This window comes from Ceratotherium simum, chromosome 19 (assembly GCF_057802395.1).
Source record: "Ceratotherium simum simum isolate JZ-2026a chromosome 19, ASM5780239v1, whole genome shotgun sequence".
Classification (NCBI taxonomy): Eukaryota; Metazoa; Chordata; class Mammalia; order Perissodactyla; family Rhinocerotidae; genus Ceratotherium; species Ceratotherium simum.
Genome location: NC_141918.1, coordinates 54,164,449 through 54,190,499, shown reverse-complemented (window position 1 = coordinate 54,190,499; position 26,051 = coordinate 54,164,449). Strand labels below are relative to the sequence as shown.

Below are 26,051 nucleotides of genomic sequence, written 5' to 3'. Positions count from 1 at the left end.
GTTCAACAAATGAATGAAAAAATGTATGAGTGAATGTGTTTTCCCTTTTCCCAAAATATTGAACCTCACTGATTTTCCCCACGACCAAGATTCCGACTGCTAGGCAAACATACCTTTAGGTTTAGGCAGTTTGGTTTTAGGAAGCCCAGTTTAAAGTCCAAAGACCCCACCCCCTAAAAAGAAATAATACATTGAGCCATACTCAGTCAATGGTAGAATATTTTGAGGCAGTACTAGCCTTCGAGGGTTCACTGAGGCACTAGAGGTTCAAGACCTTAAAGAGGAAACCAGAGGTTCCATGCTTCAGCTTTCCCTAAAACACTCGAATACAAAATATCAACATTATTTGCTCAGTTCTCTAAAATGGAATTAGAAAACATCCCATCTAATTCATTTAATATTTTTTATGTTGGCATTTTAAATGGACATAGGAATGGAAAGCAATTTATTAGTCTGTAAGTGAATTTTTCCAATAAAATTCTTAAAGATGTGTGAAGTGAAATGTTATTCTATGAAGATAATAATAAAAATAACAAATGAGTTCTGTTCCAGGTCTATATAATCAAATTTCTACCTAGACTAAGCAAATAAGCACAGACACACAATAACCAACCAAACAAAAAAATATTAAAAAGCAAAACAAAACAAGTGGTTTAGTTAAATTTCTAACTTAACCAGTGTAAGTAACAAGAAGAAAAGAAAAAGAAAGGAAGGAAAAAAGGAAGGGAGGGATGAAGGAGGAAAGGAAGGAAGGATGACTTCTTTCCTGCCACCTAGCATCATAGTAAAATAATAAAATCAAGTCAAAGTCAAGTAGATGTGAAAAAAGTCAAGTGAAAAGAATTAATTACCCATTTACAAAATACGGATAGAGATCCTAATTTACTATAATCAAAAAAATTTTTTTAAGTCCCTGGGAATAGTAGGGTACCCTGACCGATATATCAAATAGTAATACTCTCTTGACTATGCATTTATGGACCTGGTTTCTGAGGTGGGGGGCACTGGCTGAAATAATTAGGAAAAGGTGGCTTCTTAGGGCTGGACTTTGCAAACTCTAAAAATGTTTCTACCTTAGAATTGTTTAGTTAGTTTTCAGAGGAGCAGTTTCTCATGTGAAATTGGACAGAGTTAAATTAAAGTGCCCTATTAAAAGATTAAAGTATGTAGAGAAAATGACCTTCATTTTCAGTTATAGGCTATTGGACTTGGCCAATGGATTCTACAAGTAAAATCTTATTACAATATATTCACGAATAACTAAATAAAGACTCTGGGGCAAGAAAATCAGGGAACCTGGGGAATAGTGGGAAGATAGACACATTTTCTGAGTAAAGTTAAGAGAAAGCCCTCCCTCTCCACTATATAAAATTGACTACAACGTTTGAAGCAAAGAAAAGTTATGTTCCCAATTTCAAACATACCATTTGAGAATGAGTCAGGACAATACGTATAATCTTAACTATAAAATAATGATAATGGCCAAAGTAAATAAAACATTTCTTAAGATTTACTAATTTTTCAGGCAAATTGGCAGTTTGTCTCTTTGTACTCATGTAATAAGGTCTAAAAAAACTTATTAGACTATTTTTGCCTGGGACTTTTTTTTTTTTTTTTAATGTTTCTTCTTTTCATCTTGTGGCTAATGTTTTCCTATTATCAAGACTTTGCATGCTTTTAACACCTACCCAGCCCCATCACGTTATTTTTTTTTTGGGCTGAGGTCTGAGTGACAAGTACATTGATACAACTGAATCATCCTTCAGCAGGCATGTCTTTGTTATCAGATTGGTTTTCAAGTAGATTTACACATTTTAAAAGTGCATCCGTTGAACAAGATTAGTCTTTGCAAGATATGACATTTATCCCAGCAGTGGGTGATAGAATTTTATACTTTAGACATGTGAACCAAACTAGATAGTAAGCTGACATATTGTTAAGTAGTTCCTTTCTTTCTGGTTATCAGATTAAACCACCAAAATGAAGCTGAAAGAGTGTTATCATGCAAGTTTATTGGATTAGGGCCAAGTTTCCACCCTCCTGTGATGCCAGGATTTTCCAACAACCAAGCCAAGTTAGGTCTTGCCTTACTATAAAAGAGAATTCAGAAAAACTGACAACTGAGAAGTGAAGTAAAGAAGCAAGAAGAAATTGATGTTTTCTGGATTTCTATGGTGAACCTAAAAAGCATTCCAAAGAGAACCAAGTAAAATACAAGAAAAGTTGGAAGTTGCTTCCTATCACATGATTTTAAGAACGATGCCACATTGCTATATAAAAATAACTATGTTAAATTATATTCCCTAATCATGATGCTCCATAAACACCTATTACTAATGTAATAAGGATCCAAAATGTTGCTCGGAAAAAATGCTAACATCCTAAATTTAAAGAGCCTGTTTTGAGAGATATAAAGAGTCTATGGACTTTTACAAATCTAAGAATCACATTATACTCCATAGTATAATAGTGTGGACAGCTCCAGACATGTTTTATTAGCTTTTCAGGAAGTGGAGTGAAGTCTGACTCCCTCAATTAAACTGCAGAGGATTTAAGCTGGGAGAATGAAATGATTTCACTTGGAATTCGACCAGGATGGGGAGATATTAGCATACCTTCCTCTTGAAGTAGCGTGTAATCTTTACTAAATACAAATGTGTAAAAGGCTCAGATGGTACTTATTTTCCAGAAAAGAATTCCCTTTTGCTTGATGGAGAAGTAACCTTGTGAAAAAACATCATGTGTATAATTCTGCAGGCCGATTGGAAAGTTCTCTCCCCTATTTTCACACCAACTCCTCCCATCTCCCTTTCCATCCATTTCTTCCAACATCTCACCTTCCTCCTCCTCTCCCATCACGTATCTCATTGGCATAAGTAAAGAAAAATATGTGGTCAAGGATTTAGCCCACATCCTGGTCTTTTCCCACCTAAATTGCTGTCATCTCAAAGCCCTCGGATGCCGACCTGCCGTTAGCACCGGGCGTATCTTCACAGTCATGAACCATATCGACTTTCTGATTTGTCCCTTTCCTCATCTGGTTAATCGTTTGACTTCCGGCTGCATTTCGGATGAAGGCCCCAACTCTCATCCTGAAGGTTAAGATGCTGTGATACGCCTGGCTGAATCTCTTCAGGGATCTTGTCTTTTCCTATTCCATACTCTTTCCTGCTTAAATCCCCAGTTATGTACCTATTACTTTTCCAGCACTGAGCTTCCTTTCAATCTCTATTTTTTCCTAAAAGTGTCTTCTTGCCTTGGCTTACTATTTAATTAAAAATAGAATCACAGCCTAGAGTTACATGAGCTCTTAAAAGGACATCTAGTCCATTCTCTTCCCAAATGAAAAGATGTCCTTAAAATTTTCTCAACAGAATGCTTTCCATAATGGGAAATTCACTCTCTCTTAAGACACTCCATTCCATTGCTGGAAAACTGTTTAGATTGCCCTGATATTCAACTGAACCTTTCCTCCTCGTATAGCCCACCCTTCTAGGGCAACACAATATAAATTGATTCCGTAACCTATAGGGCAGTTCTTACTAGATTTGATAATAGCAGTCTTATTTTCCTTTGGTCTCTTCTTCTCTGGGCTAATTAGCCCCGAGCTATTCAATCATTTTTCCTAAAGCATAGTATTCATCCTCTTACCTTATTGGTCCCTAACTCTCTCAGACATCATGCCATCTGTGTATAATCATCTGATTCCCACGGTTCCCTTTCATCAAATTCCCAAAAAGCATTTATTTCAATATTAACATTTACTTGGTTAACTTAATTTTTGCATTTTGTCTGAAGTATAAATTTGTACATATCGCTTATAAACACTTTTAAACATGAACTATGTTGTTCCTTACATTTCATTTGTATAGCATATATTAAAAGACAGAAATGGGCAAAAATTTTCAATTTTAAAATCATCACCAAGATAGATATCAAGATGAGACATTTCAAACAGCTTTCTATACGTGGAAATCAGCGTCTATAACATAGCTTATTATTTGCTGTAATCTATAAGGATTTCCTTACAGAGTGATCCAGTCACACCAGCATTTTGTTGGCTTTAGAAGAACTATATTCCTTTAAGTGTTACAGCTAGAAACTTGCTCTTATTTTCAGATCTGGTGAAGAACGCTGTATATGCACGTTCTTCTTTTACACTCCAAGATGACAGATGCTGATATTTCTGTGCTTCAACAGTCACAGAAATGTTAAACAGGAAAGAAACTTAGAGGTCATGTAGTAAAACCTGCTTAAAAACAAACCAACCAACCACAAGGGGAAAGTGAGTTACCCTAAGACACATGGTCACTCCTGTGAGTGACCTGCACAAGCCCCGGGGCTCCTCCAGGACAGTCATTCTTCCCTTGCACCAAGTTGCTCCTTAAAAGGAAGCAAAACAAAGGAGACCGCCCACACATTTCCTCCTGACAAAGTTTTCTCTAGTCACTGCTTCTGTAGGTAAATGAAGTGCTGCACTTGGGTTCTGAGACACACACTGAACGCTGGAAATTTGCTATGACATGAAGGACTCCAGGATTCAGTCCTGCCACAGCTCAGAATGATCTAGATGCCTTCTCAATTCCCCATTTACCACCTACTCTGGAGGACCTATCCTAAGGGACATAAACTACTTTTAAATCTCTCTCCTTCTGGGGTACTCCCTGCCTAAGCATCAGTACACTCTGAAAGGTTCTTCTCCTGAAGCAGAGAGAGCCAGCCAGAAGGCAGAATCCCTACACAAAGAGTTCGGAGTTCATCAAGCCGAAAACTGTAGGTCGAGGGCTGAGAAGAACAAAGAGGGGCCAATATAAAGGCCAGTCTATGTCCGGCTCTTCTTGTTGGCCTTGGTGGCAAAATTGTAATTTGAAAAAAATCATAATTTCCAATATCATTTTCCTCTTGAAATTTTATAGTTTTGTCTTCTTTTTCATTGACTGTCAATAGGCTATAACTTACCTATACTTACCTGTACAATAAAACAGATGTATGTACACTAATATGTTCTGAACGAGGGAACAACGTTTTCTCACCTTTTGCCTGCTCTGAAACACCTGGAAGGGACAATTAATTATTAAGCATTTTACTGAAGGTTTAAAAACTTTCTTATAGATCACGGTGTATGTCCATTGAATTTTACTAGGACCATCTTAGTGCCACGGCTGCTGCATGCTGCTTAATTTTCTGCCCTCTTTCTCATTCACTAATCAAAAAATGACTTAAGGGGGCCGGCCCCTTGGCTTAGTGGTTAAGTGCGTGCACTCCACTGCTGGCGGCCCGGGTTCGGATCCCCGGCTAGCGCCGACGCACCGCTTCTCCGGCCATGCTGAGGCCGCGTCCCACATACAGCAACTAGAAGGATGTGCAACTATGACATACAACTATCTACTGGGGTTTTGGGGCGGGGGGAAGGAGGAGGGTTGGCAATAGATGTTAGCTTAGAGCTGGTCTTCCTCGGCAAAAAGAGGAGGATTAGCATGGATGTTAGCTCAGGGCTGATCTTCCTCACACACACACACACACACAAAAATGACTTAAGGAACAAGCAGTCCTCGGGATAAGTCTGAATCAACTATTAGCACAATTAAAATGTAATAACACTGTAGTAATATTCTTAAAAATCACAAATGACCCATATTAATATTGCTTGGAAAGAGGACATTTTATCAAAAGTTTCTTTGTTGAGCTGTGGTTTTTTAAAAAAAGCATAAACCTTTGAATAAGATATTTGTTCCTTAAAACTTTTCAGGCAATTAATGTGTTGGGTAACACGTTAAAGAGTGGAAACTACAGAATTTCATAACATAAAGTTTCCAGTCAGAAAGCAAGTCCTTGTTACACTAGCCTTCCTGAGTCATTTTAGTATAAAATATCAATGGAACGGAATAAAAAGATCTTTTGTGATTATTCACAGTATACCTAGGAGGCAGTTTTCAGAATTGTGGCTAGTGACCAAAAAAAAACTCACTTAAAATACAGTTTCTAAACTTTTATTCTTTGTCATATAAATGGTCATAATCAATAGTATTTATCATTAACTCTTACTAACATTTTAATGAATTATGAGAGTCTATAGGCATGGAGCTCTTTATTAAAACATGGAGGTATTTATTGCTGTCTCCCCCTGAAACATTTTTTGTGTTGATAATTATCTGATTATCTATTGTGACATAACAAACCACACCAAAACTTATTGGCTCACAATAAAAACATTTATTTTTGTTCGTAAATCTGTGGTGGGAGGATTGGTGAGGACAGATTTTCTCTATTCCACTCAGCTTCCGCTGGGGCTTCTGGAAGGCCGGGAGCTGAGATCATCTGAAGCCTCCTGGTTGTGGATGCCAGCTGTCATCTGAGACCTCAGGTAAGGTTGATGCTGGAACACTTACAGATGATCTTTCCACGCGGCTGTTTGGCTTCTTAACAATATGGTGGCTGGGCTCCAAGGGTGAGCATCCCAAGAGGACCGGGTGGAAGATGCATTACCTTTTCTGGCTGAGCCTTAGAAGACACAGAATGTTGCTTCCACTGTAGTCACAGGTCCACCCAGTGTTAAGAAGGGAAATATAGACCCCATCTCTCAATGGAGGAATGTCAGTATCATACCTAGCATCGTAAGGTAAGAAGAGCATCTTGGATGGGATATATTGGTGGGGACATCTTAGGAAAATACAATCTACCACAACGGTGATGGGGAAATTGTTAGGACTAATGTTGCTCAGTGTTCTACTTGAAAAGGACTAATGCCTATTCTATTTTTCTAAATGCAAAAGCGGCTATAAACCTTCTAGTCATATCAATGTGATTATGTGTATCTCAACCAGAGTCGAAAGTAACTCTTGCTTGCTTAAATCTTACTCTAGAATCACAAGTTGGGATATAAGAAAAAAATGACTAATCACGTTCCTGGGAGAAGTAAAAATTAGGAGCCAAAAGTCTCCTAAATGACCATTGGTCAAATTACATGAAAAGTAATCAACATCAAGTGGCCTCTTCTCAGTGATTCTTTCAGAACTGCTAATGGATTGTACGCGACAGTCTGCAACATCGGTGGGCCGATATACAGGTAACGCTGTTGCGTGACTGTCCTATACCCAATTTTCCAACATGACCAACGCCTCCAGCTCTACACACATATTGAGATGAGGAGGGAAAAAAAATACTTCCCTTCTGCTTTTCCCATTTTTCAACTTTTCCCTCTTAATAAAATCTAATAAGAACTGTCTCAAGTGGCTTAAATGGTTTTGATTTAAAGTATTTTACTCTGGTCTTCTGGAGTTTTTCCAGACTTAAGTTCCTAAACAACACAATGACACTATATCCCATTTTCTGCTTTTTCAAAGAAAACAGAGCACGACAAGGCAAGGAAGGGAAATTCCTCCAACAGCTCACCGTTCTAAATGACTTCGAATGAGAGCCTGTTTTACCTTTGAAAACTCTACCTTTCATGTTTATGCTTTTTTCTCCTTTAAATTTGATTTGCAAATTTTCTTTGCTTTGAATTTTCCTTTAGGAGTTAAAAATGCTTTGCCCTTTGATTTGTTATTAATATTCCGTTGGTGCCTTGGAGCATTTTGTACTGTGGATACACCTCTTTCCTGTGGCTAAGGAGCCATATGTGTCCGTAAGTTAAACATACACAGGCAGCATTCAAGACGATACACAGAAATACACAGTCTATGTGTCCTAGAAGAAGTTGTGTGGATACTAACAATGTATTGAATTTAGACCAGGATGGACAAATAAGTATTTCTTCTTTTCATTGAAGTATTCCCACCCAACTTTCCTTAACTCTCCAACCCAAACTAATATATTTCCCTTGGTCATGCTTTTCCAACAACATGGCAACCAAGCCACACCACCTCCCTTTTTAATTTGGGAGCTTCCCAACGGCCTCCACATTACTCCTTGTCTAAGAAACTGTAGATTTTGAACTGAAAATGCCAATCGATGCTTGAAGGAGAAGAATAAAATGGAGGAAGCCAGCGTGTTATTTCACCTGATCCATCCGTGAATTTTCTTACCAAAGTAGATTTAGATTTGGTGGGGTCTGTAGCTTATTCAATTTTGGGGTCTTTCTTTAAGAAGAGAAATATGAAATTATTACAAAATTATTTTGAAAAGTATGTATTTAGATTGAAAAAAGGAATCTCAAAAAATTATAAATTTATTTAAAAAGCTGACAAATATCATAAACATCATAAAATCCATAAAAATAATGTATCTATGAATTAACTATCACACTTCTCTAATATTTTTTCCTCCATTTTTACCTGCATATAATTTGATCGTCTCTTCCCATGACAATGATTTTCTAATATTTTCTGTTGAGAGAACAGAAAGATAATTCAATCTTTCTTTCAGCATAAGTTGATTGAAATTTCTTTTTTATGTTTTTCATTGTTGAAGGTTTAAAAAAGTTTCTTTCAGCTCCACAACTCATACTGGTAATGTCACATAATGTTACGTGATACTGGTAATGTCATGTAAAGTTTAGCATTGAGTAAAATTTGGGAAAATCTAACTCAAGTTTCTTCATGGATAAGCTGGAAGATTTCAGTGCATTTTGTGATTTCCTGTTGAGTGGCTAATCTTAAATATTCTTCTAAGTGATGGTACAATTAACTAGTTTATTGTTGATGTCTTTGTTGTAGAGTAGAAATGAAGGTGAACAACATAAATATATCCCACTAAACTCAAGAAAAGGCCAGCCCAGGTGGCCTAGTGGTTAAGTTCGAGGCACTCTGCTTTGGTGGCCTGGGCTTGGTTCCTGGGCACGGACCTACACCACTTGTCTATACATGCTGTGGCGGCAGCTCACTTACAAAACAGAGGAAGATTGGCAACAGATGTTAGCTCAGGGTAAATCTTTCTCAGCAAAAAAAAAAAAAAAAAACCTATTCCCATCTCAACTTTCCCTTAGCCAGAAGCTGAAAACGCCTGTGGGCATGCCATTAACACCTCACACAAGATGACTTGTTTGAGGGAAAGTCAAAGTGGAGAGGGACAGAGGTCTTAACTCATGGTGGGTAAAACATTTGAGCTTTGAAATTTTACAAAAACCTATGACTGTGCGAAGAAACTCATTGGACCCCCCAAGGCCGGAGAAGGAGCCCACGGAAGTTAGGCCCTGAAGTTTAATGTTATCAGTTTTATGATAAATCCACCTGTTTCTCTTCCTGTTATTTACATAATTCTTTCGAGAAACATTTTTTAAAGTCTATTATGTGCCTGGCATCACGGAATACAAATATGAATTTGTAATTTGAGTGAGTTCAGATTTCTTGAAAATCTACTTTAAATTTTTATTTGTTGGCATTTTCAACATGCACCTTTCAAGTGCATTTATGCTTCATGGTGGAATTCTACAAGTCTAATTAAAAGCATCACCCCTTCTCAAGGCAATGAAATACATGTATTAACTATAGAATATGGAATAATTTTGTATAAAATATGTTTGAATACTAAGGGAATGATCATTGTGGAATGAATTTATACAGGAAAAAAGTCTCAGAGTTGTCTTAAGGGAAATGGTAGGCATGGAATGAAGGAAAAGATTGGGATTGATGAGCAAATAAATAAAGACAACTCTCCAGAGATAATCTTGTCCAGGCCCCTTACTATACGTTTGAGGAAACTGAGGTCCTCAGAAATCAGGTTACTTGCTCAAGGGTCCATAATGACTGGAGAATGAACAACTTTCCACTGGAGCAAAGAGAAATCATTCATTTACCATGCATTTTTAGTGTCTGCAACATGGTTTGTTAAAACTGACCCTAGCTAAGCCAATGACATGGTTGTACAGAGTACCAGTGGATGGAAGGAGCTCCAGGACCCAACAGGTCTTAATCATGGCAGCTGGTAATGCTGTGCCTATCTTACTATGAAGACTTTGGTAATAGTTATTATGAGCAAAACAATACTTTTCACAAAAATACTTAAGGGGTTAGTATATGGGTTTTGCCATATCTTCCATCTTTTGAGTGACTCCTCTTTGGGATACAGAAACGCATATAATGTAAAGTTTGAGACATTTCCTTAACATTAAAATTTTTGTACTAAAATGCTAAATATATGAACAATAGCAAGAAAACAAAGTAAAAGAAAAACCCAATAAAAGGAAGTTAGAGATGAATGATTTTAAGTCTCAACTATAGATTTATCAGTCATTTTGGAATAAACTATTTGACTTAATAAGCAGATGCCAAACTAACTTATAAGGGTGTTGCAAAGAAAAAAAGTTAAACAATGCTTTTAAAGCACATGTCACAAGGCCTAAAATATAGCAGGTGCTTAATAATGTTAGCTATCTCTATTTTACTAAGGATTAAAACAATAATTCTATCACATAACAAAAATGCATTAAAATGGGAATATCCTCTAGAATACCTCCATCTCTCCTACCAACTTTATTCTCATGTATCCTTTCAAACTTGGCACATATGCATACACAATCTATATACTATGATAATAATCTTCACTAAACTGTTCATATGACAACAAGTTTGGGAAAGCAACTAACGTGACAGAATTTAAAATCAGAAAACTATGTTCAAAAAGGACCATTCTCTTCAACCTGGGTGTGAGCTATTTGATTAACGGTTTCCAGATGGGTTGGATAAATCCAGGAATATTGGGAGCTGTGCTCCGATTTCTTGAGCAGCCTGGAGGGGCTTAAGTCCCTCAAAAGAGCCTCCCACTCGACGTGGTTCAGAATCCAGTGTTGAAGCTTGGGTAGGAGGGTGGAGCCGTATTACCGTGGCAGGGGCTGAGCGCCGTGACCAAGGGGAGACTCACTGAGTCTTGCTTGCTGTGGCACACAGCTGAGAAAACATTCGCGAATCATCAGCCCTGCCAAGGGGCAAGAAAGTACTGAAAGTTTAGGGGCCAAGACGCCTGAAGTAAAGATACGAAGGCCTCACGGCGGGCAGCAGACAAGTTCAAGGGCATCAGTAGTGCATGTCAGCACCAAGGCACCAGCCAGACCAACCACATCTCAGCAGCGACCAACATAACATTCAAGGACCAGATGGGCTCGGTCCCACTGCAGTGGAAGTCGGCAGGGCCCAGGAGAGTGAGGACACTGTTGGAGTGCTCTCTCTGGGTCAGGAGCTCTTCTAGGTGCTTTAATGAATTCAGATATTCAGATCCTCACTACTGTTTAAGGAAGTTCAGTTTTTATCCACCATCTTACAGCCTGGTAACTAAGGCATCAGAGGATAAGCAATTGGCCCAGGATTGCACAGCTGGGAGATGGCAGAAAAGGCTGCTTTGCCCAGGTGGTTCGTAAGCACTACAGTAAGTTGTAACTGTGCTAGATGTTTCTCCTTCTCTGCTGCGAAGTTACAGGAGCTTCTCACCCATGTTTCTCAGGAGGGTGCAACTCTGACCTTGTTCAAATTGACTGGATATTTATCAGAGAGAGATCATATTTCACTGAAGGAGACTTTAAAAAAAAACAGCTTTACTGATATATGATTAACATATTATACAATTCACCCACTTAAAGTGTACAATTTTTAAAGTGGTTTTTGGTATATTTACAGAGTTTGTAGAGGAATAGCATCACGATTTTAGAACACTTCCATCATCCCCTAAAAAACCCCCCTGCCCATTAGCAGTCACTCCCCATTTGCCCCCCAGTTCCCTAGGCAACCACTAATTTACTTTCTGTCTCTATAGATTTGCCTCTGCTCGACATTTCACGTAAACAGAATCATGCAATATGTGGTTTTTTGTGATTGGCTTCTTTCACTGAGTGTAATATTTCCAAGGTTCATCCATGTTGTCACATAATATCAGTACTTCATTCCTTTTTATTGTTGAATAATATTCTACTTTATGGATATACCACATTTTATTTATCCATTCATCAGTTCATCTAGAAATTTCTACTCACAGCCTTTATTTCCATATTACCCACCCTCTCATTCCTTGAAACATTTCTTTCTCCAAAATCCTATTAATATCGATGTCTCGAAATTCATGAAGTTCTTCTACTTTACAAACAGATTTATTTTCCATGTTATGAATTTATTCAACAATCATTCAACAAAATGTGTATTATTTATTCCAGCATTGTACTAGCCACTATAATGGATGGTGGAGATACAAGATAAACTAAAGAATGTCCTGCTTTTATGGAATTTATACCTAGTTGGAGAGGTGGAGAAGGGTAGAAGCAAACAGACAACTGGAATATTATTAATATGTGTTATAGCAGAGACAGACAGGGTACTATGAGGGCACAGAGTAGTGGCTTATTCTGTCAGACTCAACGAAGGTGTCACGAATGTGTGATGCTATTGGGCCCTCCTGAGCAATATAAGAGGGCATGAAGATAAAAGGGCATTAAAGGCAGAAGGAACAGCATGTGCAAATGTCCTGGGGCAGGAAGAGCATGGCTGAACTTGAAATGATAAGAGTAGGGGCTGTGGCATAGAGTGCCTCAGGTAGGGTGGTGGGGTGGTGGCAGGTGAGGTGGGAAACCAGGCAGCAGTGATATCACAATGGATTCGTACATCTTTCTAAGGATTTGGATTTATTTCCTAAGTAATGTGGCTCCACTGAAGGGTTTTAAACTGGAGGATTAATAATGACTAGAACATTTAGAACAACATGAACCTTTGAAAAGTGAGTCTTATAAAGAACTCCTGAACCATACTTATTATTATGTTTTATCATAAAGTGCTTGACAGCCAGATAGCCCAGGGTTGGTTGTAGAAGGAACCTATACATGGAGGAAGGAGGTTCCACCCCGGCCTTACTGCTTTCCCCACTTAGTAGTTCATATCTTAGTACAGAACTCTTTGACTTCTATTTTGTTCTCCTAGGGAATCATTCCGCCCCACGAAGTTCATGACCTACCATCGCCTTTCCGAGGTTTTGATATGTTCTGCATTAAGCTCTATAATACCACAGAGAAACTACTGAATCCTCCTTGAAGATCTGTCTTCGTGGTCCTGAATACCTTCTTGTTTGTTTAGTTATGCTGTCAGTGCTTCTGTCAAACACGGGATCCCTGGAGGGCCTCAGGCCCTTTGGGGGCAAGGCTTTGTCATGATGGGGGAGCTGTTCACTGGATCTTGCCAATTTTCAGCTAAATTTCTGCCTTAAAAAAAAAAGAAAGAAAGACAAAGAAAAAAAGTGAATAATATGTGAGGAAAGTCAGGGGAAATTCCATAGAGGAGGGTAAAAATATCATTAGGTCAGACAGAGGGTTATAGAACTAATTTTCAGCAAGAAAATTAAGTCGTGTTTGTAGATTTTACAGATATTTGGTAATAATAATCAGGATGAATAGATTTAAGTCATTAACGTATGACCACAATCACAGAACTGCAAAAGACCCCAAAAGGATCCTTCTACACACCTATGTCATTTTATAATTCGTAGTATAGGCCATCCTTTCCTAGGTATTTAACTAGAAAACTCTAGAACTTTTCTTATATAATGTGTCTAATGTCACAACTACAACTATCCTCCTCCCTCACACTCCTTTCTTAATGATTAAGATCAATTCCTTTATTTCTTTTTAAGAATTATGGAGCACAGGGCCGGCCCCGTGGCTTAGCGGTTAAGTGCGTGCGCTCCGCTGCCGGCGGCCCGGGTTCGGATCCCGGGTGCGCACCGAGGCACCACTCCTCCAGCCATGCTGAGGCCGCGTCCCACATACAGCAGCTGGAAGGATGTGCAGCTATGACAGACAACTATGTACTGGGGCTTTGGGGGAAAAATAAATAAATAAAATCTTTAAAAAAAAAAAAAAAAAAGAATTATGGAGCACAGAAGTCACCATAATTTCTTTCCCAAAACTCTCATGAGTGTTTAAATATCTGCCAAGAGTAGTACTGCTTCAGCAACAACAGAAGAAAATTTTAATTTAAGTCCAAATGGATCAGTAACTATCAGTTTAGAACAGAAAATAAACAGACTGCACTCTGGGAAATACTGACATATTGCTGAATGCATTCTAACCTAGATATAGCAAAGTTCTTAGTTTTTATTTATATCTTCACAACAGGACTCTATGAGGGCATAAAGAAAACATTTGAAAACTACATATATATATATATATATATTTTTTTTTTTTTTTTCCGTATCAAAGATAGCTTGAAAATTCCATGGAGGGATTTTTTTCCCATTTTTCTTTTTATTTAGTTTTTATTGAGGTATAACATACACTGCAAGGTGCAAAAATCTTAAATATACAGCACAATAAAATTTTACACGTGTATAAACCCTCCCTTGGTGTTTTTCAGTACTATGTTGTTTTCTATTAAAAGGATACGTCACAGGGGCCGGCCTGGTGGTGCAAGCAGTTAAGTGCGTGTGCTCCGCTGCGGCGGCCTGGGGTTCGCCGGTTTGGATCCCTGGTGTGCACCAACGCACCGCTTGGCAAGCCATGCTGTGGTGGCGTCCCATATAAAGTGGTGGAAGATGGGCACAGATGTTAGCCCAGGGCCAGTCTTCCTCAGCAAAAAGAGGAAGATTGGCAGTTGTTAGCTCAGGGCTGATCTTTCTCACAAAAAGAAAAAGGATATGTCACAATTTATCAATCTATTCTACTGTTGATTAAACACTTGGTTAGCTTACGCTTGGGGGCTGTCATGAACACTATCATTACAAACATTCTTGTACACAAGCTCTAGCTTTTGTTGGGGATGCACTTAAGAGTCCCATTTCTGGGTCACAGGGCACACACATGTTTAGTATTTGGAGGTAAAGCCAAAAGTGTTTCAAAGTGGTTGTACCAATTTGCACTAGCTCTGTGTGAGACTTCCAGTTATGCCACATCCTTGCCAACTCTTACTGTTATCAGTCCTTTTAATTTCAGTCATTCTGGTGGGAGTACACCCAGTATTATTTTATTTGCATTTTTTTTTATGATTAATGATGTTGAGGGCCTTTTCAGATGCTCAGTGCCCATATGGATATTTTTTTTCATGTGTGAAGTGCCTCTTTGGGACTTTTACCTGTTTTTAAACTGGAGTTTTTTGGGGTAAATATTTGGAGGAGGTGCATAGGCTTCTTTGTATGTTCTAGTCATGAGTTCTTTGTGAGATATATGCGCTGCAAATAGATTCTGCTGGGCTGCAACTTGCCTTTTTACTTTCTTAATGCTGTTTTTTGATGAACAGAAGTTCTTATTTTTTTTATTGAGATACAATTGACATAACATTATATTAGTTGCAGGTGCAACATAATGGTTTGATATTTGTGTATATTGCAAAATGATCACCAAAATTATGTCTAATTAACACCCATCACCACACATAGTTACAATTTTATTTTCTTGTGATGAGAACTTTTAAGATCTATTCTCTTAGATCTTTCAAAGGTTTAACCTTCAAATATACAATGCAGTATTATTACAGAAGTTCTTAATTTTAATAAAGTTCAATTTCTGAAGCTTTTCTTTGATGGTTAGTGCTTTCTGTGCCTTGATTAAAAATCTTTGCCCAACTCATGGTCATACACATATTCTCCTATGTTTTTTTCTCCTTTTGTCATCAATTTATTGACAAGACCATCCTCTCTCCTCCTGAACTGCAGTGGCGCCTTGGTTGTAAATTGGATGATCACGTACGTGTGGATCTCTCTCTGAGCTCTCCATCGTGTTTCAATGGTATCCTTGTATTTATATCATACTGTCTTTCTTACCACGGCATTGAAGCAAGTCTTAGTAACAGTGTAAGTCCTCCAACTTGATTCTTTTTTGATATCGTCTTGGCTATTCTAGGATCTTTGCAGCTCCATTTAAATTACAGAATCTGACTGTCAATTTTTACCAAAAAACTCCTAGGGTTTGACTAAGATAACATCGAATATAGATTAATTGGGAAGAATTGCCATCTCTTCATTTAACACAATAATAGTGACTCTTTCAGTCCATGAACATGGAATAACTCTTCACTTAATGTGGTTGTCTTTATTTCTCTGGGTAGTGTTTTCTAATTTCAGTTTAGGCCTTATAAATCTTTCCTTATTTATCTTGGGTATTTGATGATATTTTTTATACTAACAAAGCTAATTACTTTAAATTTTTATTTCCCTACTGTTTGTTCCTATTATATATATAAGTACAATTTTTTGTGTTGATGGTACTAATTAACACATTAATTTTAATAGTTTAATTATATACTTTTACCTTGACATTTTAAAAAATATTTACAATAGAGTAAAAAAAATATGGAATAATTAGAATTAAATCTCCAAAAGTTGTTCAAGCCCATCACTGAAAACTAGAAAGCATTATTGAGAGAAATTAAAGACCCATATAAACGGAGAGACATATGATGTGCATATGTTGAAAGATTACATGTTTGTAGCAATGTTAAAGTGTCAGTTTTCCCCTAAATGATCTACAGATTTAACAAAATACTAGTCAAACTCCTAGCAGGAATATTTGTTAATACTCCTAGCAGGAATATCTAATAACCTCACTTTAAAATTCAAATGGAAATGCCAAGGACGTAAACAGCTAAAAGAACTTTGAAAAAAAGAACAAGTTGGAGGATTAACACTACCTAATTTTAAGATTTATGAAGTTACAACAATCATGACAGCAAGGTATTGGTGTCAAGCTAGATCAATAGAGCAGTAGATCAATGGAACAGAATGGAGAGTCCAGAAATACATCACACACGTATGGACAACTGATTTTTTCTAAAGATGCAGATGCAATTCAGTGGGGAAACGACCTTCTTTTCAACAATGGTGCTGGAACAATTGAATATACAGATGTAAAAAATGAACTTTGATCCAAACCATATGCCATATACAAAAATCAACTTAAAATGGATCATAAATCTAAACGTGAAGCCCAATACTGTAAAATTTACTTAAAAAATGGGAGAAAATTTTTGTGACCTTGGGTTAGGCAAAGATTTCTTAGCTATAAAATCAATAGCACAATCCATTATAAAAAATTTGATAAACTGGACTTCATGAAAAATAAAAACTTCTGCTATTAAGAAAACAAAAAGACCAGTTACAAACTGGGAGAAATATTTCCAAATTATATATCAGATAAAGAAATTGTATTCAGGATACAAAAAGAACTCTCCAAAGTAAAAAATAAGAAAAGACACCCCATTAAAAAGTGACAAAAAGATTCCGACACTTCACCAAAGAGGATACAGAAACATCAAACAAGCACAGTATCTTTAGACCACACCAAGTGATGGTGAGGATGTGGAAAAGATGGAACTACACTGATGGCAGGCACACAAACTGTTACAACCACTTTGGAAAACAATTTGGTAGTTTCTTAAAAAGCTAAAGATAAGCCATCATAGCATCTGGCCATCCCACTCCTAGGTACTTACCCAGAAGAAATCAAAGTTTACGTCTATACAAAGAGTTGTACATGAGTAATCATAGCAACCTTATTTGTAGAAGCCAAAATTAAAAACAACCCAAATATCTTATCAATAGGTGAATGGAAAAACAAATTGTGGTTATATTCGCACAATGGAATTCTCCTCTGCAATAAAAAGGAATGAACTATTGATTCAAGCCCCTGCACATATGAATATCAAAATCATTATGCTGAGTGAATGACGCCAGATAAAAAAGAACACACATTATATGATTTCCTTGCTATAAAATTTTAGAAAATACAAACTAATCTATAGGGACAGAAAGGTGATCAGTTGCTGCCTGGGGCCAGAATGAGGAGATAGCAAGGGGCAGGAGGAAGAGATTATAAAGGTACTTGAGGAAACTTTCGGGAATCTGGATATGTTCATAATCTCGATTGGGCTGATGGTATCACTGGTGAATACATACATCAAAACATATCAAGCTATATACTTTAGATATGTGGAGTCAATGATTCCTCCATAAAGGTGTTAAAACTTTTCAGTAATGTAGTTATGCTACTTTCATTTATAATTTTTTTACAAATTGATATAAAAATTATTTGTATAATTTTTTACGGCATTTGTTAAATATCTCATAGCAAGAGGCTATATTCTCTTTTTTAATTCATTAATTCATTCAGCAAACATTCAAAGTGCCAGACAGAAGGCTGGAGAAACAAAGATAAAGCTTTCCAATTAGTGGGGTAGACAACTAGCATTTATTGAGTACTGAAGGAGTTCAGAGCATGTCACCCCAAATATCACATTGATTATTCTGAGCTGGAGGAACTTGAGAAACAGCAGATTCAGGAAGGACTCTCTGACCTCCCCTTTCTATCTAAAACAGGCCACAAAATTTCCCCTGAGAAAGGTGCCCCTCCCTGTACCAGGAGGAGAGAGCATCCTGATCATCAGAGACTGGGAATTGATGCTGAAATGGATCTGTACAAATTTTCTGAAATAATGCTTATATTCCACTTTTTTTGCTGCCCTCTCCCCACCCCCCATATCTCCTAGTCACTTCCCCACAATTTACTACTCATAGCCCAAACCCCATCGTCTAGTCAATTCTTCACAAATTGATTGTTTCTTTGTCCGAAAGGTATAAGAGGTTTTGGCTCTGGTCTCTTCTTTGGGTCTTCATTCTCTTGTGAAGGCTCCCATATATGAGTAAAAATTTCTTACAGTTATATTTTTTTTCTCCTGTTAAACTGTCTTGTGTCAGTTTAATTCTTGGACCCAGTTGGAGACTCAAAGAGGGTAGAGAATTTTTCCTCCCTTATGGTACCTGTTATGTAACAGCTACTGTTTTTACATCCATCACTTCATTTACTTTTCACAAAACAGAAGACATGTCTTTTTATATCCATTTTACAGATGAAGAAATTGAGCCCAAAGACATTCACAAACAGAAAGCAGCAGAACTGCTTTGTGTGATTCCAAAGTCATGGTCTTTCCATCAAACCATGGTACAAAACTTATAGCCACATCTGAAGAGCTCTGGGGCAGAGGATAAGATCCCTAACACTTGCTGAGGAAGTCAGCGAAGGCTTTGCTATTGAGGCCTTCTTGCTTGAGATGCAATCATGGCTCCCAAGTATTTAGAATTTTAAGGGAATGCATTACTGATGACCCGGAGGCAAATTATATACTATCCCTCAGGCAGAAGTAATGTTTTCTTCCTCATTGTTCCTATAGTACTTTGTTTATGTAGTCAATTTATAACTCATCCACTTCACACCTCATTGAGTTATACTGAAGCTTGTAATTGGCAGTCACAGTGGGCTGGAAGCTGCCATTTGTATTTTTATAACATCTAATATTTTAAAGCACCTACTAAGATCTGTGTGAAATCCTCTTACGTGGATAAATTAATTTATTATTCACAACTTCATGAGTTAGATACTATTACTGTCTCCACTTTACAGACAAAGAAATAGGCTGCAACATAAAAATTATCTGAAACCGTATAATAAAGAAAACACATAAGCAATGTAAAATTAGCAACTATCTATTTTTGTGTAAAATTTTGTCTTGGAGATACATTAAATAGCAACGATAAGAACAAACATTCGGTAGTCAGACAATCAAATGCATGCATAAATTACATTTCAAAACAAAGATATGAATTGAATGTGTATTATTCTCATTTCTTTCTATTATGGATAATAGAAAGCTGATTAAGCTTTTAATTCATTTCTAGAATTTGAGATTTGCCTTTGATGTAAAGTTATCACCATTTCAAAAACACAACCTAAAACTGAAATATACTTTGTTTAGTATGATAATGAGGTTGGTTTTTTACATAGCATCATTCACTTTGTGTTCTAAGAAGTGAGGACATTTAATAGTCGGTTATAGATTTATTCATCAACGTTCATCACTACCATCCAAGGCCAGTACTGTGTCTAAAGAGCTATATTTAATACTCTTATTATGTTACACATGATCGTGTGTTCAGAAGGCTCAATGAATCCTTCTTTATGATGCTGCTGCTAACCGTTTACACGGCCAAGGGCAGATGGTCGTTTACTGGAGGCATTAATGCAAGAGGAGCACATACGTGCAACTAAGAATCACACGAAAGCACGGTGACCTACTGCAGCCAGATTCTCAATTTAACCATATATACCCACTTAAAAAGGGTCCTTTCTTCCTCTCTAACGCTTGGACTGATTCTTAAAACAAATGTACACAAGTTAGTTAATGCTTACGTCCCTAAGCAGACCTCAAAGAAGAAAGTAAGTTGGATGAGACAAGGTCCCTGCTCTTATTCAGCACACAGTCAGCTTTTTCACTACATTATCAGAAACTAAACTCGGAAAATAATCTGGAACACGGGCATAGATCAAAGGATCCGGCTCGTAAATTTGCTCCAAAACAACAAATTGTGGGCGGTGCAATTCCGCCCCTTTGAAACTCCTGTCAGTCACGCAGTCTGTGGGCGGGGCCACGCCGAAACGCAATCTCCGTGCGCGTGAGTGCGCATGCGTCCCGGGGGAGGCGGGTGACCCCCGACAGGTTGCCGTCGCGCGTGCGCAGGTAAGACATCGCGCGTGCGCAGGCGCTCGGCGCAGAGGCCTGCCGGAAGCCAAGATGGCGTATCGGTGTTCTCCAGGCCGCAGTTGGCGCCTTGTCCGTGTCTGAGAGGGTGTTTCGTCAGGGGCTGTGGCGAACGCCCTCTCCGCCGCCATGGCCCGGCATCGGAATGTCCGAGGCTATAACTACGACGAAGGTAGGTGGCAGGGTCATGCGGGGACGTCACTGTCGCCGTCCCGGCCGGGCTCCCTGCCCGTTGGCATCCCCTGGGCTCTGGGAGCGTCCCGTCGGAGGGGCCAGGAGTCAGAGGAGGCTCGGCTGGAGGAAACGGCGGGACCCGGATGCCGGCGGTGGCGTTGTTTGGGCGGTGATTCTGCCCTCGGGGATCGGTCCTGTTTGGGGCGGGGGCCGCGCTGCCCGGGGGCGTGCGGGACGACGTGTGGGAGGTCGGCCCCGGGGACTCCTGCACGTAAGCGTCGTCACCTCCTGCCTCTCCTGCCCTCCCGGGTCGGGGCGCGCCGCCTGCGTCGAACTCCTCCCCGACCCCCATTTCAGAAGTGCCATATGTTCCTTGTTTGTAAAACACGGGGTGTCTTAAAGGTTGCATTCATCTGTTCTGCTGTGCCTCTTAGAGCTACGTGTCAGTCTTTTGTGTTTGTTCACACGTTTAGTGCAGAACCTGGCTTCATCTAACTGATTAACTTACGTTCTGTGAATTTCAAGTTAAATTGGAAACTTAGGAGACGGTAGAAAAGATACATATTAAAAAAGCCCAAGGAATAAGTCGATCAGATGATCTGAGGGGTATACTCAGTTCTTGGTTGATGATTCTCAAAGTAAATGTATTTTGAAATGGATAAAAAAGCGGTACTAGAAGGGGGCTTTGAAAAGGACTTACTGATTTTAAAAAATGAAATAAAAGGAAAAAACATGTATATGAATCTTCTCTAGGCGTTTACAAGGAGTTAGAATGTTTAGGACAAGCATAGCATCTCTATGCAGTGGATAATTATAGGCATCACCAAGCATCATACAAACTAAAATTATAAACGTATATGAATGAGTGCAGCAGAGGAATGAAGACCTATTGCTTTGTAAAGTGCAGAGCATGTAGTGTGCTTAATATGTTGGTGGTTATTATTGACACTCCCAGCAGATTATTCTAGAACATCAGTGTGCTCTCACCCTCGAGGGTAGCTAACACCCTGTGCTACGTTTCGAGCCTGGGACCCAGTCATCCTGGCACACGTTAGGTTCCTGGTGTTCACTTCAGAATGCAGGCCGCCCTAAGTATTGCACTGGAGGTAAGTATTGCATGTGACGGTCATTACCTGAGAAATGACTTTAGCCCGCGACATATTTTTGCACGTATGATACAAAAAACGTGAATAGGCCTAATTATTACTTATTCATTTTTTAAATAAATATTTATCATTTCCTCAACCAACATTAATTGAGTGCTTATTCTTCATTAACTGAGGGCTTAGAGTACTGTTCCAAGCTTGGGGACCGATGGTAAGATGTTTGAGGGAATCTTAAGAGGGAGATGATTAGAGTATGAGATGCTGCAGAAAGGACTCACACAGTGCTATGGGAGCCACTTATTCAGAGTGGGTTGGGGGAGTTTAAGCAGGCCTTCTATGTGAAGGAAAGCTTCCTGGAGAAGAGGTGCTTGGCCTGAGGGAGTGAGTGCTACATATCTTCTCTTCTTGGCAACCCCAGGTGAGGTTGTTGTGGTGTCATGTGTCTTTGGAACAATTGATGACATCATAACCAAGCTGTTCCTGTAGCATAGGAGATCCATCCCCTTTTCCTGCTTATAAAAGTTATACTTACTTTAAGAGTCCAGTTTCTTTTCTTCCCAGTTAAGCTTGCGCTTGTACTCTGAGTATAATAATTTAAAAATTCTCAAAAGTCATATAACTGATTAGAGAGAGTTTGTGCTCCAAAACCGATTGGTTCCTCTGTTTAACTCGCGTGCTGTCCTTCTCTGTAACTTGGGTAGTACTTCACGTGACTACCTCAGCTACTGGTGTAAAAGTGCCAGGAAGGCAAGGTCTATGCTTTATGTTGATATTTACTCCGATGCTTCACATGCAGTAAATACTCCAGAATTTTTGTCGGGGAAAAGAACCACTTTACAAAAATCCTAGGAAAGAATTCTCTTCATCTTTTTATAGTGTAGCGCTTTTAGGGTCAATTTCAGTATTGTAAAACTGACCTAGTAAAAAAGATTTTGTCATTAATATCTAAAAATATTTTTTGTGAATGGCTTATTTGCTAATAAATTGTTATTAAATTGGGATTGTGATCTAATAATTTATTGGATGTTACACAGTTTTATCCAATAGTGGTATTTAGCTAATTTTTCTTTGCTGTATACATTTGGTCTCTGCCTTTGAATATGCTGTTCCTGCTGCATGAATACCCTCAGAAATTAGCTAGCCATCCTTTGGGATTGTTTTAAATACTATATTCCCGGGGGTTTTTCCCTAGCCACCTCACTCCCCATTCTATTTTTGTTGTTCATATGTGTGTTCCCAATAGCTCTGTATCTCTCATGTCAGGCACTTGTCGTGTGGTTTTGTAATTGCCCGTTTTCTCTTCTGTGTTCCTGGTTACATTTTAGGTTTGTAGGGATCTGGGAATGTACCTGTCACTCACTGTTGTACCCCAAATGTCTCTAATTGTCCCTGGCATAGTGTTAGTATTTGTTGAATGAATAAATACATTTATGTAAACATATTTATGTTCTTTGTGGGTTTTTAGTTTTAAATTGTTTGATTCATTAATTTATAATAAAATATCTATTAATTTGTGCCAGCTATGTGCCAGGTAGTTGGCTACACAGTGTCTTACCCTGAAGGAGCTTAGAGTCTCAAGGAGTGAAGCAGGTACAGTGCTTTGAAGACAGTCAGTTGGAGGAGTGTGCTAGAGAGTAAAAGTGGCAGGGGTGGTCAAGGAAGACTTCTGCATACAGGTGTCCTTTGAGCTGGAACCTTAACTAGGGGAAGGAAACAGCCTAATGAAAATCTGGTTAAAGAGCATTTTCTAGTCAGTGGGAGGAAAGGCCATTTAGCCTGAGCAGAGTGAACACAAGGGAGTTAGGATAAGGTGGTTTTCATTGAGATTACCTAGCTCTACGTGAAGGAAAACTGCCTTCCTGTCTGATTGTATACCTTGTGTTAGTCAGTTGTATGAAAAATAAACGCTTTGGTTGTAGAGGGCACTTGATGAAAAAAATGGATGGATTTCATTTCAGATTTTTGTGAACTCTGGAAAGACAATTCAAATATGTGTTCTGTGGGATTATTATTTTTTGATCACATGAGGTGAAAACTTGGAAAAAATAAAACCCAATTAGCTTAAAAACTGAAGAACCATGTCTGTCTTTATAAATATAGAAAGTCAAACTTGTGGGTAAAATTTAGAATTTTTTTGAAAAGTAGACATTCCAAGTTAGTTTAATTTTTTTTTTTTTTGATGAGGAAGATTGGCCCTGAGCTAACATCTGTGCCAGTCTTCCTCTATTTTGTATGTGGGACCCCGCCACAGCATGGCTTGACGAGCGGTATGTGGGTCTGTACCTGGGCTGTCAAAGCAGAGCGTGTAAACTTAACTACTATGCCACCAAGATAGCCTCCCCAAGTTCATTTAATTTTGATGAACAATTTAATTTCTTTTGGAGAGAATTCAGATGCTTTTTCGTTAGTAACTAAGAATATAAAAAGAACTTGTAAATGAATTTATGTCTTGTGTTTTTATTTTAGATTTTGAAGATGATGATCTCTATGGCCAGTCTGTAGAGGATGATTATTGTATTTCACCATCAACAGGTGAGTTTTAAAAAAAATTAATTTCCATTATATGGGTGTTTAAAAATGTTATGTATTATTGTCATTCTGGGAGTAGAGTGTTCCCTAAGACTGTAATATTGTGTAGCATTTAAAAAGATTATATGTTAACTTGTAAAGATGTATAAAATAATTTCTTTACCCATGAGTAGAATTTAAAGGTTTGATTCTATCATTTAGCTTTAAACAATGTGAAGAAAATTCTGAAAACTATGGCTTTTCCAATATTCTTTCCAGCATGCAGTTAATCTAAATTGTACTGAAATGGTAATTTAGTCAAAAATGAAAGTCTAAAACTTGTGAAGACAGACAGCAGTTAATTTTCCTGGGAATCTCTTGGGTATTAGAAACATTGAGGTGTTATAGACTTCCCTTCATACAGTACTTTATCTGCTGTTAAACACTTTGGTGAATAAACCAAGTACATGTAGTTTAGACTTCTGATGGAGCCACAGAGTGATTTAGAGTTCAAATTCCTGTAGGATTCCACGTCAGAGCTGCATCTTCTGTCTCGTCTACTGAAAGATTTCTTCTTTGCCACCGTATAAAGAAGAAATTTGTATGTTCTTTCCAACAAGACTGAGTCTTTGGTCCAGAGACCTTTCTCTCACTAATTTCTCTAACAATACATCTGTCTTCAAATTTTTGTCTACTCTGTAAACAGTTGGTTAAGATGCCCTGCTCAATTTTACTATGCCATAAAATGGGGTACAATTAAATATAGTTAGGGACAGCATAAATATAATTCATACAACTCATTTTCCACAAGTTTAAAGGTTTAATGTAATTAACATTTCCATCAGATTCCCCCTTGTCTTTAATGCGCTATAGTCTGCTGAGCTGTCCTGTAAACCTGTATCTGCTTTAATCTCACTTTTAGTGTCTGAAGACCAAATGTGTCCTTTCTGACATTGTAGAATTCCTTTTTCTTTATAAAGGGGTAGGTGCTCTGAAAGTTGTCTTAGCACCTGTACTCTTCCTGTCATCTTGTTTCTTGTTCTTTGTTGCTCTGAAATGCACCTAGCTCTTTATTTCTACTTTCCTTGTTTGGCCTTAACTAATCAAGACGTTTTCTTTCTTCCTTTAATGTTACACTGTTACCAGTCGGGATCCTGTTAGGAGATGGAAGTTGCACTAGTTATTTTGCCAGAGAGAATTTAATATAAAAAGTTGTTAACCAGGTGTTAGAGAACCAAAAATGCAAAATGTTCAACCAAAGTATCAAGAAAGTAGTAACTTCAGGCAGCATCTACCATCTCTAGTTCCTAGAGAAACAAATGGATGAGGTTGAAACCAACCTTTTAGAAGCTGTGGAGGCTCCTTGGAGCTGAGATTTAGACCTGTGATGAGAGGGTTCTGCTTTATTGCTTTTCCTCAGAAGTGCAAAGGAGGGCCTGTGGAGCTGGGTCTCAGACCTCTGAGGAGGGGACACTACATGGCTGGTTCTGGTGTCTCTGAAGGGGCCCTGTGAAGCTCAGGTTCAGCCTTTTGAAGAGGGAATTGTAGCTGGCTGGCTGGTCATGGAGCCTGGGGGATGTGGGTCAGGACACTGTGAAGCTGGTTCTGGGAGTTTTGGAAAAACTGTGAACTGATATTAATTGCTATTACTGGAACAAACTGCTTCTGCAAGGTGAAGTGTTGCTGGGGTGGTGGTGACCAGACAAGAAACAGAAAGGAAGGGAGCATATGTCTTACTCCTCTGGCCTTCGAGTCTCCCTTTAGCATCTCCCTGTTGGCTGGTCCTAAAAGTAAGCCAGCTTTCAAAGAAGAAATGTGCTTCACAGAGACTTCA

The 26,051-nt window shown here is 38.4% G+C and overlaps 1 protein-coding gene across 3 annotated transcripts in view; it reads left to right on the top strand.

The window, feature by feature from the left end:
* Nucleotides 1-20,417: 20,417 nt before the first annotated feature.
* Nucleotides 20,418-26,051, top strand: part of HBS1L (HBS1 like translational GTPase) — an 82,720-nt gene continuing 77,086 nt past the window's right edge. Inside the window, exons 1-2 of one of the 3 annotated variants that reach the window (XM_004422349.3) lie at nucleotides 20,418-20,601; nucleotides 24,176-24,241. In XM_004422349.3, the coding sequence (XP_004422406.1) occupies nucleotides 20,559-20,601; nucleotides 24,176-24,241 (109 nt within the window). In that variant the 5' untranslated portion in view covers nucleotides 20,418-20,558. The remainder of the gene's footprint in view (nucleotides 20,602-24,175; nucleotides 24,242-26,051) is intronic. The other 2 variants (XM_087444135.1, XM_004422347.3) reach the window with 2 other exon arrangements.